This window comes from Hipposideros armiger, unplaced genomic scaffold (assembly GCF_001890085.2).
Source record: "Hipposideros armiger isolate ML-2016 unplaced genomic scaffold, ASM189008v1 scaffold_38, whole genome shotgun sequence".
In the NCBI taxonomy this organism is placed as follows: domain Eukaryota; kingdom Metazoa; phylum Chordata; class Mammalia; order Chiroptera; family Hipposideridae; genus Hipposideros; species Hipposideros armiger.
The window spans coordinates 3,150,644-3,168,310 of NW_017731388.1; the positions used below are offsets into that span (position 1 = coordinate 3,150,644).

The 17,667-nt window shown below is 49.9% G+C and overlaps 1 protein-coding gene across 1 annotated transcript in view; it reads right to left on the reverse strand.

The window, feature by feature from the left end:
* CFAP65 (cilia and flagella associated protein 65) overlaps positions 1-16,141 on the reverse strand; it is a 32,162-nt gene extending 16,021 nt beyond the window's left edge. The window contains 17 exon segments of the mRNA XM_019638202.1: positions 123-281; positions 1,208-1,432; positions 2,018-2,263; positions 3,648-3,785; positions 5,043-5,402; positions 5,622-5,822; positions 6,265-6,530; positions 6,900-7,122; positions 7,621-7,766; positions 8,041-8,240; positions 8,423-8,589; positions 9,107-9,209; positions 13,071-13,255; positions 15,138-15,357; positions 15,659-15,714; positions 15,716-15,726; positions 16,123-16,141. Of these exon segments, the coding sequence (XP_019493747.1) occupies positions 123-281; positions 1,208-1,432; positions 2,018-2,263; positions 3,648-3,785; positions 5,043-5,402; positions 5,622-5,822; positions 6,265-6,530; positions 6,900-7,122; positions 7,621-7,766; positions 8,041-8,240; positions 8,423-8,589; positions 9,107-9,209; positions 13,071-13,255; positions 15,138-15,357; positions 15,659-15,714; positions 15,716-15,726; positions 16,123-16,141 (2,925 nt within the window).
* Between the last annotated feature and the right edge of the window lie 1,526 nt (positions 16,142-17,667).

The window sequence follows — 17,667 nt, forward strand, 5'->3', positions numbered from 1 at the left end:
GCCAGGGACCAGAAGGCTACCATCCCCTGCCCTCTTAGAGTTGAGCGCCCTGGGGCACCCTGGCCTGTGCCATGGCCCCCAGCTCCCCACCCCCACCCAGCAGCCAGGGTTTCCCCACTCACAGACAGGCTGCCGCGGGTGCCCACACCCACCAGCCGGATCATGTAGTGGGTGGTGGTGGGAGGCTTGGTGTTTGGGGGCAGGCCTGCTTCCCAGACCCACACCCCCACTCGAAACAAGTACTTGGTCTCCTCCAGAGGCCTGAAGGTCCACATCAGCTTCTGTGGTCACAGAGATTATCCCTGTATGGGGGTCTTCGGGAACCCCCCACTGAGACTCCTGGCTGTCTGAGGTCCCACTGCAGGACAAGCTGCGGTAATCCTTTCTGAGTGCTTTACCTTGTACCAGGCACTTTACACACATCGTGTGTTATATTATCGCCCTAAGCCTCTCAATCCTTTATCCTTACCAAGTAAGTGGTATTATTTTAGTGCCTCATTTTCTAATGAGAAACCAGAAACTCAGAGAATTGGAGTAACTTGCCTAAGGTCACACAGCTGGTGAGGGCACCTGGTGTGAGCTGGGGTGTGAACGCCCAAGGCTGACTCCAGAGTCTGCATGGTCTCTTGCCTCACCTCACTGATTACCACCCGAGTTCTTGCAGAAACCCTGTGTTGGTGGTTTGTGACCCAAGTGTGGCCTCCCAGCTAGTCTATAATGCCCTAGGCCAGGATGGGGTCTCCTCGTATGCATCCCAGCCTGTGCCCCCCTCTACATGGCCAGTGGAAACTCTAGGAGTCCCCTTCCTCACTCCTTAATGATAACCACCCATTTGGTCTCAAAGCTAGCTGCTCCAAACCACCTCCCAGTGATCTCACAGTTTTTGGGGCACCATGGGTGGAGAGTGGACTTGTCCTTGGGCAGTGGCATCAGAAACCCTGGTTTAAGTCCCAGCTCTGCACCTCCTCCTAATTTATAATCTTAGTCAATGAATTTTTCTTCTCTAAGTCTCAATTCTTTCTTGTGAAATGGGAGGTGATGATAATGGTAGCCACATCTACTTATAAGGCTGGGGAGGTGGTTATGGGTTGAATGGGAGGTGCACACAGTAAGCCTGATTCAACGGACATGAGTAAGAGATGACAGTGGGGGTGAGGACGGCAGGTACCCTTCCTTCCAGCCCTCAGCAATGGGGCAGGGCACTCACGAGGTTCTCGCTGGGCTGGATAAGCCCCCTGGCAGGCTGGACAGCCAGCATCTTTCGGTGCTGCTGGGAGATCCTCCACTCAAATACCAGGGGCAGACGTGAGGGGTTGCGGAAGGTGAAGAGGCTAGTGGAGGAGCAGCCCACCTGGGTGGGCTTGAAGAAGACGGTTTTGTAGGTGTCCAGCTTCAGCTGCAGCGGCTCTTCCCGGCTCTGCATGCTCACCTCCTGGGGCCAAAGGAGGGAGGACAGTGCCTGGACCTCACCCTGCAGTCCTGGCTCCCCCAAGTGTCCAGGAAGTCACGGGTGGGCAGATTTCCCTTTTGGAGAAGGCAGCAAGAAGCCCTACGCCAGCCTGGGCATGGGCAGCGTCTATCAAAGGCAGGGTGGGTCGGGACTGACCCAGGAGTTGGTTCTTAGAAAGAACTCAGGGACTAAGAAAGGATGTACAGACCATTTCATGGGCCAGACATGGGTCCACAGCCCGGACCCTTTCTCTGACCTGGCCCAAACACCCCCCTACCACCTGCAGATAAGTCTTACATTGCCCCCTGCTCCTTCCTGTGGGACTCTTCACCCCTTTCCTCAGCCCAGATCCCATGAGGTGGACAGGCAGGACACTGAGAGTTGGGAGAGCTGTTCACAGACATGGTGGGGGGTCCTGTCCCTTCCTTGCTACTTCTTGAAGGAGAAGCAGCCCCTTGCCTACTTTAATGGAGCTTTAGAGGCCAACCCCAGAATGTGGCTTTGAAAAGGGAAGCCCCAGACTGTGGCTCACTCCCAAGGACCCAGCCCTCTATTCATGCCTCCTACCTGGAGATACTGGGGACAGAAATTGAACTGCAAGTAAAAAATGTGCTGCTTCCAGGAGTTGCCCTTGGGGTATGTACAGATGAGAAAAATCTGGTGGGCTCCAGGGGCCACAAGGCCTGAGGTGGGCCTCAGGGAGATGTCTGAGCTGCTTTTGGGGGCCAGGTTGAAGGTCAGCCGCATGGAGCCTTTGTTGATCAGGAGCAGGCTGCGGTAGGAGGGTTCGCTGCGAGGCACTGCAGGAAATAGCTGGGGGTGTGAAGGAAAAGGGACCCATGCTCAGTTACACCCCCTCCCATTGCGACATATATACTCAGGGCAGTCTGTGTGGGCTTGGGCGGCTCCGTGTCTAAGGAGATCCACGATGCCTCCATGCACCCAGTCAACGCCCTGGGAGCAGAGAACGGAGGGAGGCCATGCCAAACACCAAAAAATGCTTCTGTCTTCCAGAGATCTCCAGACAGGGAGAAGGAGTGGCCACAGGAACTGGCCCTAGGAAACTAAGGCCTCCAAGACCCTTCCTCAAGGTTAATTAAGTGTTCTTTTATTTTAGGATGCCCTTAAACCATCCTTTGGAAAACCCACTTTCAGAGATCCTGGTCCAGGTGTGTCTGAGGCAAGTAGCCTCTTCTAGGTGCTTCTCCTGCAGGTGGCTGAGGGGAACCCTGCTTTGAGAAAGGGAAAGCCCCAGCAATCCCAGCTTCCAAACACTCCTTAAGTACCTAGGGTGTAGCACCAAGCTAAGAGCTGAGCAGGCTATAAAACACAAGGCCTGAAGTCGCTGACCAGGGTGCCCCATCCAGCAGGACAGCAAGCGCATTGCGTGAGGCATCGGGTAACAACTCGGGCCCAGAATGTGCTGGATGGTGGTAAAGACTACAAACCGCTGGGAAGAACTGGCCAAGGGAGAGGGACAGCGGTGTCAGTGAGGAGAACCCTGTGCAGTCAGGGAGGGCTTTTCAGGAAGGGGCGCCCTTGAGCAGAAGTGTATCTGGTAGGGGGAGCGGGATCGCTGCCAAGCACATTCTCCAAAACTGGTGCCTTTCCAGCAATATGAGGCATGAGGGTAGTGAAGACGGATGAAAGGACTCATGACATCATCAAAGAAGAAGCCAGAATTGGCACTTGGCCATCTAGCTCCAGGGTCTGTGCCTTCAAGCTCTCTGTCATCCTTCTGCTCAGAGAGGAGAGGCCTGGGAATTACACGACTTCCCGAGGAAGAGGCTAATCCAAGGTATGGGCTCTGTGACCCCACCTTAAGCCTGGGTAATCCCCAAGGCCAGGGGCTCATGGTGCGGTGGTCATATCGCTAGCGGGTGCTCAGTAAACAGGGGGCAGACAAATGAACGAGATGGAGAATTTTAAACCTGAGAGGACCAGAGAGTGTTCAGAGGAAGCAGGCAGGAGCCCGCAGTCCAAACCCCGGACTCTCCCCATTCCCAGTGCCGTGGCCCAGGAGAGAGTCCTCAGCTGGCCCAGAGTCCCAGGAGCTGATGGTGAGGAAGTTGGGATGGCCAGGGAGGGTGCCAGGATGTGTTTCTGAGGCCATCAGAGAGGGAAGAGGGATCTGCAAGCTGCAGCAGAAGCCACACTCCCCAGTCTCATCTCCCATAGCTGCTGGAGCCACTCTCACCTTGGGGGCGTCCAGGGAATATTGGGGGATGTGGTGCTCCAAAGCAGCAGCATAGCTGTGGCCTCGCGCCCGGAGTGTCAGACACCAGGATGGGCACACGGTGCAGTCCTCCTCAATATTATTGAAATTTTGCAGGACCTGTGGGGGCGCCGGACCCATGGAGATGCTCAGGGTCCTATGTCTGACCCTGTGGGGCACTCCAGCTCGCCCCCTGTTCTGCAGGCATCCTACATCGGGCACAGAAAGGAGGGACTCCCCGGGGAAGACAGTGCAGAGAACAACAGTCATAACAGCCTCCCTGGCCGGGCGCCAGGCCCCGCACTGAGCACTCAGCAAACACGCTCTTTAATCCTCACGACAGCCCTAGGACATCCTGTAGGAACATGCTTAGAGAGGCACTGGCCAATAGAAATATAATGCAAGCCACAAATACAAGTTGCAAACATAATTTTAAAGGTTCTAGTAGCCTCAGTAACAAAGTGAATTTCAATAATATGTTTTACGTAACCCAATAGATCTAAAATCTTATTTCAACATATAATCGATATATAAGGGATTTGTGAGATATTATACATTCTTTTCGTGCTAAGTCTTCGAAATCCAGTGTCTCTTACCCTTACAGCACATCTCAACCTGAACTGGCCACATTTTAAGTGCTCAGCGGTCACATGTGGCTGGTGGCTGTCATAATGGACACCTTAGGGCTAGAGCACGTAAGCCTAAAAATCTGACGGCCAAGGCAGGTGTCCACAGTCTCATTCCTACAAACCTCCACATCCCTCCACTGCCAAGTTATTAGAACGGAGGCAATTCAAGACTTGGCTTTGGAAAGCTTTCTCAAAAGTTCAGATCTGACCACAAGTTTATAGATGAAAAGACTCAGGCTCAAAGACATTAAGGGACTTGTCCAAGGTCACATGACTGGTAAGTGTCTCCGATCTTGACTGCACTGCTTTTCTCTTCTCTCGGCCCAGCACCCCGGCCACAAGGAGAGAACAGCAGGGCGGGCATAGCTGAGAAGGCATGGAAAGGACAGGGCCAACTGGAGATGAGGAGTGATGGGCGTCTGGGACTGAGGCTGGGCTCGGGGCGGCCTGTGCTCCAAGTTTCCTGACCAAAGGAAGCTGTGCGACAAGCCCCTCTCCCCATACACCTAATTAACTGGTGCCTCTGACTGTCCCTGGCTCCTGCCCTTGGCTCTATCCTACTTCAAGGACTAAAAGAGAATACAGGAGCCCCAGGGAGCTACTCCTGGTACACCAAACTTTCCCCAAGGGCTGACCCCAGCTGAGTTCTCCCCCCTGGAGGAAGAGAATGGATCCTGCAGCACCCCACTGTCACCCCCTCCAACCCCACCCTGCGTTCAGGCTCCCCGTCCCTTCTGGCTGCACACACCTTATAAAGCGCAAAGCCTTCAAGCTCCACCATATAGAGGCAGTTAGGGTGAGGCGGCCGGAAGTGCAGGCGCATGGCCATGGACTTCAGCGGAGGCACATCGCAGGTTTCTGGGGTCACCCAGAAGGGGCAGTCAGACCTGCGTGTCCAGACCACGGTGATCTTGCCCTTGGTGTGGTTCGTCAGGCACACGGGGACAGGGTTGGGGTCTTCGGGCCCGGGGCAGGCACCAAAAGCCACCTCAACAGGCTCTATGCTGACGGGCGGGGGGAAGATGGCCAAGTCGCTGGTACCGTCGAAGAAGTACTCAGTCATGGGGGGGATGAGGGGAGACTGTAGGGCTGGCGTGTCCTCCAGGTCCTGCGTGGGGAGAGACACGTGGGTGGGGGTCCGACTGCCATTCCTCCCGCATGCCCCCCATCTGCATGCTCTTTTCTGGAAAAGGCTACATACAAGAGCTCCACACAGGTCACCCCCACAAGGCTCTGGGGGCACAGGGCTGCCCAAGACTTGCTAGAGAAGGGGGCATGAACCTAGGAGGGTAGCCTGCCCCCGGGGGCCCAGTAGAATCCATCGAACCTCCATGGGAATCATGAGGGCCCCATTCTTATCCCGTGCCAGCTTCTTCTCATTCAGCATGAGGCCCAGGATGTCAGGGGGGTAGAGTGTCAGGCCCCGCACAAGGTGTGTGCGGTGCCAAGAGAGGTGCTGAGGCCTCAGGATGGCCGGCTTGGTGCTGTCCGAGTGGCAGGTCCCGATTAGGTCCAGGAACAGCGGGTCCTGCGACATTAGTCCATGTGAGGTTAGATTTCAGCCCCCACTTGCCACCTTGGCCAGGCACCAGATGGTCAGGCCTTGTCCAGGGGCCTGGCTTGAGGTACTCACTTCAAGGTTCTTGGCCCTGCGCATGCTGTGTGGGGTGAGGTCCAATCCCCGCTCTCCCTAGCAACAGCGGCAGAAAAGTCCCCGGCCTGGAGCAGTCAGAGCAAGACTGGCACACCCACCTGGCTCAGAGTGGACTTCATGTGCCTCTGGCCGTGCTTTGGCTCCAAAAGCCAGGCTGGGGCCCTGGAGGAGATGATCCAGGCAGACAGCCCCAGAAATTCCAGAATATGGCGGGGGGACGGGTCTGAGCAGCAAGACTTGTCTTCATCATTGGGCCTCAGATGGGCCCCTCTAGCTCCCAAGGGAGCCCCTCCTCGCCCCCTCCCCCACCACTCACCTGGTGGTGGATGAGACAGGCCACTCGCCGAAAGCAGATGATGGGGTGAGTGGGCTGGAAGGCACAGTGCAGGGTCATGCGGACCTTGCCCACCAGGGTCCCGAAGGTAGGTCTGATGCTGAAGACACTCTCCTGGCAGTCGATGGCAAACTGGAAGTGGGCTGTGCAGTCCGATTTATTCTCAATCCACAGGGGCTGTTCTGAGCGCTCTCCGAGGTTGACCCAGGTGAAATTGATGCAGTAGTGTTGCAGGGACACATCAGGACCTGGGCGTAGGAGATGGGGTCCCTGTGAGTGGGCCCTGCCACCTGGGTGGGGCTGGAGTATCAGCCTCACCACCAGTGTCTCAGAAAAGGGTCCCACTGATGGGAGGTGGGCTGCCTGGAGCCAGAAGGCCAAGCTGGAAAGGCGACAGAAGGCCCAGCAGCCTCAGCAGACCTCACCAGGGGTGAGGGTGGGAACTTGATCCCCAGGTAGCCAAACATGATTCCTCACTGAGCCCACCAGGGGGCAGCAGACACCCAGGCTAAAGGGCAAGGAGGCATGGGGCTCTCAGCAGGCAAGGAGCATTTCCCAGTCCTAAGCATGGGCTGCTCCTAACCCCAGGCAGTGCAGCATCTTGGGGTTGCCAGTACCTCTACAGAAACCAACGACTTTGAGCAGGGTTTGGGAGGCAGGTCCAGAGGGCATGATGGACAAGTAGTCCATAGTTCTGACATCCAAGGTCTCAGGGTGGAAAAACACCGACACATATTTCTTCTCTCCTGGGGGTACGATGCCAGAGGCTGTGGGGCACGAGAAGGCCTGATCTTTAGTCAGCATGTCTGGGGCCACTTCAATCTTGAAGGGAGCACTCACCTGTGGGGCCAGCAGAGGACAGGAGGGGTCAGATCACAGCGTGGGGAAGTCTGTTATTACTGAGGTGCCCAGCCAAGGGGGGCAGGGCAGCTAGTGTCCAGCTTGAGCCCCACTTGTCAGCTTTGAGCATGGACAATGCTACCTCCTCCAGGAGAAAGGAAGGGGCCAAGCTATGTGCTTTGTATGGGGACCGAACAGAGGGGTATCTTTTTTCCCCCCAAAGGTACCATAAAGGCTAGCTGTGGTCCTGGGGTCAGTATGGTCTTAGGGCGGCTCTTGGGGTTGCTCTAGGGGGTCAGGGAATACCACAGCTCAGCTTAGCTGAGAAGAGAGGGAGATGCCTGTTGACATGTGTGTATCAACAGACATGGGTTATGTGAGGCTTGGGGCCAAAGATGTGGAAAGGGGGGATTCTGTACAGGGAGTGGGTTTCAGGAACACCCAGCCCTGTGGTCCCGAGTCCTTCCCTCACTACCCCCGCATGCACAGGACACACACCACCGACGGGTTATACAGCCTGATCTGCCTCTCAGCCGTGCAGCCCACAGCCACAGAGCCAAAGTGTAGCACTTTCTGGAAGCCCTCAACATCCTGGTCCTCTGGTCGTTTCTGCTTTATGCTCACCAGCAGCTGGGCACGTTTGGCTGGGGCAGAGATAGGGGAGTATTGGGGAGAAACCCACCAGGGCCTCTGTGGCCCCAGCTGAACAGCCCCTCGAGGAAGGTAGGCGTCCCCAGGGAAACACTCGTCCGCAACACCAAGGAGGGTAAAGAAAAGGCTGGGGGTGAGGGGAGCTGGAGGAGGTCCTGTGGGGGCCAGGCCAGGGAGGAGAGTGGGGGAGTGCGGCACACTGAGGCTTTGCGGCCCAGGGAGGTGCAGCAGGTGGGCTCTGGGGACAAGCGAGAGGTCGGGCCTCACCTGTAGCCCGCAGCCGGATGCTGCTCTTCTGCTGGCGCTTCTCCCCATACCAGCACGTGGCCTGAACTTCGTAGATGACAGCCATGAGAGGCTGGAAGGTCACTTTGATCTGGCAAGTCTGGCCTGGCTCCAGCAGCCCCATGGTGGGCCACATCTGGAATGGGCTGGAGAACTCCCAGGTGAAGAAGGTGGGAAGGTCCCTAGAGGGCGGGACAGGTCAGAGCCACTGGGCGCATTCATATTCCCGTCCCCGCTTTAGAGGGCAGAGATGCTGGGCAGCCCACTTCACTCCCCCACCAGGCATGTCGGTCTCTCTCGCACCCAGGTACCCTCCTCACAGGTCTCGCTCTCCCCACCTCTGAGCCTCAGCCACTCCCCTCACCCTACATTGTCCAGGCAGAACCAGGCCTCGGCCATGTCCCCCATGGCACATATGGGCAACTGCAGGGATGGTGGGCAGATGAGGTTATGGCAAGGCAGGGTGGCCCTCAGGTCCACACAGAATGTCCCCTCTGCTTTCTCAAACCACAGCTGGTCCTTGTACTCCTTCTACAGCATAGGGGTTGGGGGACAAAGGCAGCTCAGGATTCGTGGTACCTGGGTAATGCTCAGGAACCACACATCCCTCTCCAGACCTTGGCCATCCCCCCCAACACAACCCCTGAGGGGTAGACTATGCTGTGGCCCTCCATCTCAGTTTCTGAGGGGAGGGTCAGTTATCTGTCTTCCATCACTGTCTTGGTCTCAGAGATATGGGGCCTCTTTTGAAGAGAACAAAGTATTTGGAGGACCATTTTGAGATCAGGAAAAGACCAAGGAACCTGGGGCTTTCTGATGGCACATATAGTAGCACAGCCTTCCCCCCGACACACACAATGTACAACTGGAAACCCCCCTCTGTCTAATGAGTTTAGGGTCTGATCTTTTCCAGGGCTTCCCAAGCTAGAGCTTTTGCTACAGTTGGCATGACGTGTGTGTGGTGGGAGAGCTCCTTTCTGCTCTGCCAGTTCCAAGGTCACTGTGCCTGTATCCCTCACTGCCCTCTGCTTGCCATGGTGGACCTTACCTCCTCCAGAGGTCGGAAGATGATGGGGAGATTGAGTGTTATGCCTGGGCTCAGGAGGATGGGCTGAGGGATGACCGTGAAAAAGAACTTGGTCTTGGGGGGCCTGCAAGAGAGAGCCAGGAGATAAGCACTTCAGGGTCAGGGCTCAAAAAACAAGAAGGGGCAGAGAGATCAGGAAGGCCCTGGAAAGCTGAGTCCTTGGGACCATGGAGGGGGAAAAGACAGGGGCTCTGTCATAGGAGGACCTGTCTCCCCCATCTTACCACTCTTCTAGCAGACCTTCACTCTACAATGTCAGGGCACCAACCAAAAAGATACACGGGCAAGGGAGCAACACTTGTATCTCCGATGCCCATGGTGATCATGGGGACAAGGATGGGGAAGGGGGAAGGCTACCCTGATTTAACCAAATCCCTGAGTGCTTAACTGGGGGAAACCAAGGAGGGGACAGAGGTGCCAAGGATGCTTTTCAAATCAGAGCACTTGGCAGAGCTACAGAGTGCCAGGGTGCGTCAAAATTGTAGATTCTGCAGCCTATAAGAATGTTAATAAGACAGTGATGTTGCCCAACACTATATACCAATAAATGTTAAAGTTTAGATGAATAAACATATTCCTAGGAAAGCATAACTTACCAAAACTGACTCAAAAATTACACAATAAATTTTATGACCATCCTATCAAAAGTCATCAAAGAAATTCAACTAAATATTCAAAAATCTTCCCATAAAGAAAACACTAAGCCCGATGGCTTCACAGTAAGTCCTACCAAGCATTTGATTTTAAAAAATAAATAATTCCAGCCTTATCTTCCCAATAATATAAAACAAGAAAACACTCCCCAGCATATTCTATGAATCTATCATAATGTTGTTACCAAAACTGGACCAAGGCAAAAGAATGAAAAATTACAGGCCAATTATCACCTTTAAACAAAATATTAGCCAAAAGAATTTAGCAATGTATAGAAAGAATACCCAATTATGACCAAGTTGGACTTATTCTAGAGATACACACAGTTGGTTTAACATAGAAAATCAATGGAATCCACCCTATTAATAATTTTTTTTTAAAAAGAATCAAATGAGCATCTAAATTTTTTAAAATATTAAACTTCAACATATGCTTATGAGAAAAACTCTCAGCAACCTAGGAATAGAAGGGAACTTCCTTAACTTGATAAAGTCTAAGAAGAAAAAACAACAACTGCAGGAAACATTCAAATTAATGGTGTAACAATGGACTCTTTCACTTTGAGATCATGAACAAGGATGACTTCTATAGCCACTCCTGTTTAACACTTTCCTATTCAACAGTGCAATAATGAAAGACAAAGAAAGAAAAGTGTGATTTCCATACAAAATGTAAGTGTGTACATATGAAAAAAAATTAATGATTAAATTATTAGAATTAATGAGAGGATTCACCAAGGTTTCTGGACACAAGGTTATGCACAAACGTCCATAAAAAAGTGACTTTCTAAAAAGCTAGGAACAAGCAGAAAATGAACAACTTCAGAAGATAATATATACATCACCATCAAAAATATAAAAATACTTAGGGATAAAGCTAACTAAAGATGTGTAAGATATCTATGGAGAAAATTTTACACTTTAATGAGAGACATGAAAGAAGACCTAAATAAATATAAAGATACGCTGTGTTCAAGAAAGACTCAATTTGTAATGATGTCAATTCTCCCCAAATTGACCTATAGGTTCAATTAAATCCCAATCAAAGTCTCAAAAAGTTTTTATGTGTATGTGTGATAAGCTGATTTGAAGATTTATATGAAAGTTCAAAGGGCCAAGAATAGCCAAGACAATATTGAATAAGAATGAATTTGGAGGACTTACACTACCAGATATCAAGATTTACTGTAAGCTCTAATAATTAACTCAGAATGATATTGGCCCAGGGAGAGACAAGTAGACCAAGGGAACAAAACAGGATTCATATGCGGATACTTGACATACATCAGTGGTGGGGGAGATATCAGAGAAAGTATGAACTTTTCAATAAATGGTGTTGGGACGAATGGACATTTGGTTGAGGAAAAAAAATGTCATTGGATCTTGACATCAAACCATTCACGAAAACCAATTGCATATAGATGAAAGACAAAACTATAAAGTCTTTAGAAGATAACTATAGGAGCATATCTTCATGACCTGGGTGGGGTAAAGCAGGATTTCTTAAGCAAGATATAAAAAAGCATCAAAAGCATCAACCATTAAAAAAAAAAAGATTGATACATTTGATTCTTTTGAAATTAAGAACTTTCTTTCTTCAAAAGACATGATACAGAGAGGAAAAGACAAGTCACAGGTGGGAGAAGATATTCACAACACATAACTGACAAAGGATTAGTATCCATGATTTTTAAAATTCTATTAAAAAAAGACAATTTAATAGAAAAATGGGCAAAGAGTTAAATAGGAATTTCATAAATGAAATGGTCAATAACATCTGAAAAGACACTCAACTGTATTAGTAATCAGGAAAATGCTAATTAAAATCACAACAAATTACCATTATTGGCAAAAAAAAAGTTAATCCTGACAATAGCAATTGTTGGTAAAAATGTGGAGGAATGGGAACTCTCACACACTGCTGGTGGGAACATAAATGATCCACGTACTTTGGAAAATTAAATCCCAATCAAAAGAAGATTATCTTTTGGCTTTATCTACAAAAAACAAACATATACATGCTCTAAGGGCACAACAATTCTACTCCTATGTATCTACCCTAGAAAAACTCTTGTACTTGTGCAACCAGAGATGTATACGTGAAAATTTTTTTTTTTAAGATTTTTATTGGGGAGTTGGGGGGATGGGAACAGTGCTGGGGAATTGGGGGAAGGGGAACAGACAAGTTGCTGTCGTTTTGTTCTTCTGGACAGCCGCTCACGCTGGCTGCTGGCTGCTGGCTACACACGGTAGCCCATGGCAAGCCACTGCACAGGGGCTGCAGCCTATGCCGTAGTCGGCGACTCATGGCAGCCCAGCTCCAGGTTGAGCTGTTGTTCAGCATCTTACCTGTAGAGGGCAATGTCACTAGCCCTCATATGTGGGATCCGAACAGGGGCCCTCTGGCATCCCAAGCCAGCTCTTAACCAACGGGCCACTCGGCCGGCCCTGTGAATGTTGATAACAGTCCCAAACCACAAACAACACAAATGAAGAATACATTGTAATACTGTATAAGTGTACATTGGAATATTATATTGCAATGAAAAAGGCTAAACTGTAGCTGCACGTGGATGAATCTTACAAACATAACTGAGCAAAATAAAAGAGTTTAAAAGTATACCACCTCACACTTGAAGCTGATGTTGTATAATATTGTATGTCAACTATAAGTGAATATACATATAGTCATGGGACGTGGAGTATAGTGTGCAAGTGGAGTCAAGGGAATTGTAATAGATAAGTATGATATTGGGGGGGGAAGTGGGGCGGCGGATTGGGGGAGGGGGTTGTCACTTCGAGGGGTAAAAAAGTATAACTATTGCAGTGTTGTACAGCTGAAACTAATTTTAAAAATGTGTATTTCACAGTAAAAAAAAGTATACCATGTTATTCCATTTTATATAAAATTTATAAAAAGGTAAAATTAAACTATGTTATGTAGGGATGCAAACACAGGTAGCAAATCCATTTAAGAAAAGCAAGGAAATCATTAGCATGAAAGTTAGGATAGTGGTTACCTTTATGGGCAGAGAAGGTGTTCCAATAGTGGTGGGGGACACATAATGGGAGAAAGTGAGCTTTGGACACTGTTATTATTCCATTATTTAATCTGTTTACATGGGTTTCACTTTCAATAATTCTTCAAACTGCACATGTTTTATATACTCTTCTCATTTTATGACATTTTAAAAGGTTTTTTTTGGTGTTTTTTTTTTAGAGTGCTTTCTTTGGGGCTCAAGGGCTAGGTCTCTGATCCCTCATACTCGTACCTGTACTTCATCTTCTGGATTTTGAAGGACAGATTTTTCAGAACCAGGTTCTTGGTGATCTCCTTCCCTAGTTCCCAGCCTTTCCATTGCAGCTCCTCGGCCACCTCAATGCCCCAGACGACCCTCTTCTTCACTTTTTCCTGCTTCTTTGAGAAGCTCATCTGAGTGTCCATGTAGCTGGTTGGCTGTTCAGTTGGCAGGGAGAAGGAAAGACGCATTATTGGGGTAGGATTCAAAGACCCAGAGAACCGGCAAACATCTCCCCACTTCCAGAAAGTATTGAATCACACCACCCCTCACTCTTGGAAGAGGCCTGAAGAAAGAAGGGGAGAGGAAGGCAGGCCCTGAAGTCAGATATTACCCCTTCCAAGCTCACTGGAATGGTTTTCCAACTAGATTCCCTGCAACCGTGCCCCTGAAACCTTCCCTGGGCCACCCCATCTGGCCATTACATCCGGCACACTTAGCAGTCTCAGCTGGCCTGTTCTGTGCCTCAGTGCACCCTCAAATGCTGCCTCTTCCCCCCCTCTTCCCCGTCCTCCCCCTTCACTCCAGAAACCTCTCCTAGTCAGAGTGGTCTACCCCAGGTACTTTTCCAGACCACAGGGACACCGCACCACTCTCTCTCCCATCCCTCAATTGGTGGTACAGAGGAAGGAGCCAATTTGCCTGTGACCAACTCCCCCAACCCTATGCCCTGACTTTAGGGCCACTCCAAGCTCTGCTTCTGATGATGCCAGAGGTGCCATGTGCCAACACTTCTTTATAATAGAAAATCCTTTCATGGATGGGTCCCTAACCCCTATCTATTTGAGCAGAGAGGGGAATGAAAAATTCCTGGGGTGCAAGGTGAAGGGAGGATAAACCAGGTGCCTCTTCCCACCACAGTCATTGCTACGAAGGCTCAACTCATTGCCACTTTATTTTACCTTTGACCATGTATTGCTTTTATATTGTTACATAACATGAGGATATATTCATCTGGTCAACAAATATTTGTTGACTATTGTGAGCCAGACACTGAGCTAAGTGCTACAATAGTGAACAAGGGTGACAAATCCCTCCTGTCTTGGAGCTTACTCTCTCAGTTTCAATATTTACAGACAGTGCCAGATAGCCAATGTAGTATTTTCTTTCCCAATTTGCCCACGGAGAAAGGGTGGCATGGGTGAACAAGGGTAATTTATTATAAATATCAGTTGGTGCATCAGTCAGGTCCAACCAGGAAAACAGAAGCCACTTTGGATGTTTAAAACAAGGAATTTAATGCACAAACAGGGATAGTGAAGTATCACCGAAATTAGCAGCACTAAGAAGCTGCTACCACACCTAGGTTAGGGGAGGTGGTGGGGTTCTCAGAGCCCAGAGGCCTGTCCGGTGGGGCTTGGAGTCACGGGGAGATGCAACTGCTGATGGAGACACTGTCAAAAGCAGAGAGGGTGGAAAAGAAATATCCTGGCTTCTCCCCTCTGCCCACTTTCCAATCTCCTGCCAGCTCAGAGCAGAGCAGGGAAGGGCAGTGAGTGACTCTGAGGGCAAACAGGCCCAGGAAGGCACAGATGGAGGGCTGAGATGAACTCCGGTCCACAGGGAGGCAAGCACAACCACCATCACATCTAATGAGACATGAGAATCCACAAACACAGAAACACACACTGTACCAAACATAAAGCCATACCCCACAGTCACACCCCTAGACAACCGCCCTTCCGCCTCCCCCTCCCCTGCCCCTGTGCTGTTATATAGAGAGAAACCCAAGAGCTGTACAAAGTAAGCAACATCCATATATTGGCCAAACACAGTCCTAGGGGGTCACGAGAAGAGCTTTCTAAGGGAAAAGAAAACTGCTGGCTACTCTATCAGCCTCCAACTCGCATCTCCCTAGGGTCCTCCTTCCCCTGCTCCCCCAAGGTCACTCTCGCTGCTCCCACCACTCCAGTCAGCTTGGTGCTCAATCTATGCAGGCTCTAGTGCTGGGGCTTAGACAGAAGAGTTAGGTCCTTTCAGACCCACCCCCTACCCTGCTACCCTTCCCCTGGACCCTGGACCTGTGGCACCCTTCCTTACCCGCCCTGGACGTGTCCTCACACAAGCACTGGCATTGCTGCTGCTGCAGGCACTCATGGCTGCACTGCTGCCGGTGATGGTGGGAGTGGCCATTGTGCAGGCACTGAGGCTTGATCCGGAGGTGATGGTATAGTCCCTCCTGTCCCTAGTCCTTGTGATGGGGCTTGGAGCTGCCTGGGTGGGCAGCAGGTGCCTGGAACACAGGTCCAAGGGGAGCACTCTGGCTAAGTTGGAGTTCCTGGCAGTTTGGAGCCTGGAAGAGACCAGAGGAGAGACAGGAGGGATGAAAGAAAGGCCGATGGAGTAGACTGGCCATGGCCATCATTATCACAGAGGAGGGCCTGCTTCCCAGCTCTGGCAACACATGTGAGGTGGCACCATGAGGAACAAGCCTGAATACAAGATCCAGGGCTTTTCTTGGAGCCTAGAGACTCACCATTCAGGAAAGGCACTTGGAAGAGGGACCCTGCCCTCTATGGCCACATTTGGCCATTTCTCAGCAAGCCCCCGGTGAGAGTTACTGAAGCACGTGCATTACCTTTATCTGGCTTTTACTCTCTATTTGTTTCCTCTGAATGTGTCTTGCCTCCTGTGAAAAGAGGAATAAGGGGCAAAGAAGGAGCAAATAACACTGAAGCGTTCTTGGCCTTCTGGGTTTCCTCTATCAGAACACGACCTGTAGTCCAGGCTTAAAGTAAGCATGCACTGAAATAACTCAACTCAAGACTAAATGAATCAACCTCTATAGCAGAGGGATCCATGGATGGACTGCAGCTGGAAATTATATGCAAATCTTAAAGACAAATTACATGCAAAATGCCATGTGTATGGACACGTGCTCTTTTCTAGGGACAGTCTACAGCTTTCACCAAATGCTCAGAAGAGTGCGTAGCCCTGTTCTGGAGGACATACAAGTGTCCCAACTGGCTCTGACTCCATCTCCTCAAATTCCCTCTTTCTTTAGCCGCCTTCCTTCAGCACTCACCCCCAGGTGTGGCTACCATATTGGACAGTATCAATCTAATACCTTTTTGGAACATATGTACATTTTGAAGAGTACTCAGTATACTTTATTACCTCTTCCAATAACAATCTCAAAATTAATAACAACTTCTGCTGACATTTACTGAGAACTTCCACGTGCCAGGCAGTGTTGTGAGGCCTTCAAACATATTTTAATTCTTACAACAGTTTATGATTAGATGTGAATTGCCTTTTATTTGACCTAAAATTATCTCTTTTCAGGTGTGGGGAGTGGCTCCTTATTATAATGTATTACATTTTTGTAAACAATTTTATGGTCACCATTTAGAAATTTATATACCTCCATTCAGACACTCTCCCACCTCCTCCCCACCACCCATCCAGAGCAAAAGATTCTGTTGATTCAGTTTTTCCTGATCAGTAACATCTCCAAACCCTCTGGAAGGGACTATCTTAGATTCATTCATTCATTCATTCATTCATTCATTCATTCAGAAAACATTTACTGAGTGCCTGTTAGGCACCAGACAAGACAGGCAAGGCCCCTACCTTTAATTGTGAAGTGTATGTTTAAATAGAATCAAAGAAGTGCAAGCTGAGGAGACAGAGAAGAGGGTCCCACTATTTTTCTGCTACTGGATGACTTTGTAGTCCTGTCCTGACTCATTAATGCCTGTCACTTCAGGGGATTCTACAGACAGCTCCTGCCTCAGGGCTCTGAAAAAGTCTCCAGCTAACACATGAAACAATCCGACGAGTGCATAGAAGAGATGAGAGAGGATGGGGTAGCAAATTGGTCCGGGCCAGGTCTTAGGGCTTAGTGGAGTGAGCACTGGTCCTGGAGCAAGAAAAACTTGGTCCCAGCATCTGCTTAGATTCATTTGAGATGGGCAAGTTTTTCCAAATCCCAGAGCCTCAGTCTCCTCACCCATATAAGGAGGGTTATGCTGACTGTCTCACAAAGTTGATGTGAAGCTCAAATGAAATAGGGGATTTGAAAAAGCCCAAGGTAAACCTATAATACTATAATTAACAACCATAACTTCCACACTAGCCTGCACTACTCTTCCAAAAGACTCACACATTTGCAATCATTGTGAACACACTGGGCAAGGAGGTAATGCTTTTTAATCCAATTTTCTAATCTCGAGGACTATATATATATATGATATATAATCAGCTTCCTTTATTTTACTCATTTCCAACCTAAAAATTCCTAAGATGATCAGTGGAAAATGTGGCAGGTCGTCGTGTAGAGTTGAGGGAGGAAGAAATAGGTAAAATGAAAGGACATAATTTACTTAGAGCTAGTCCTCCTTTCTCTTCGGGTTCCCCAGCCTGATTGATCTCACCCAAGTCTCAGTCCCAAGCAACTCTCTGAAGGACATGGAGGGGACCCCTGGGCACTTCCCGGAGGAGACAGTCTCTCGGGGCAGATACCTTTCTTGGCCACTTGCGCCGCTCCCTGGGTCCCTGGGATCAACGCTCAAAACTCACATCACCGCCATGTTGTCGTCTCCATAGATACAAGAAGCGCAAGACTCAG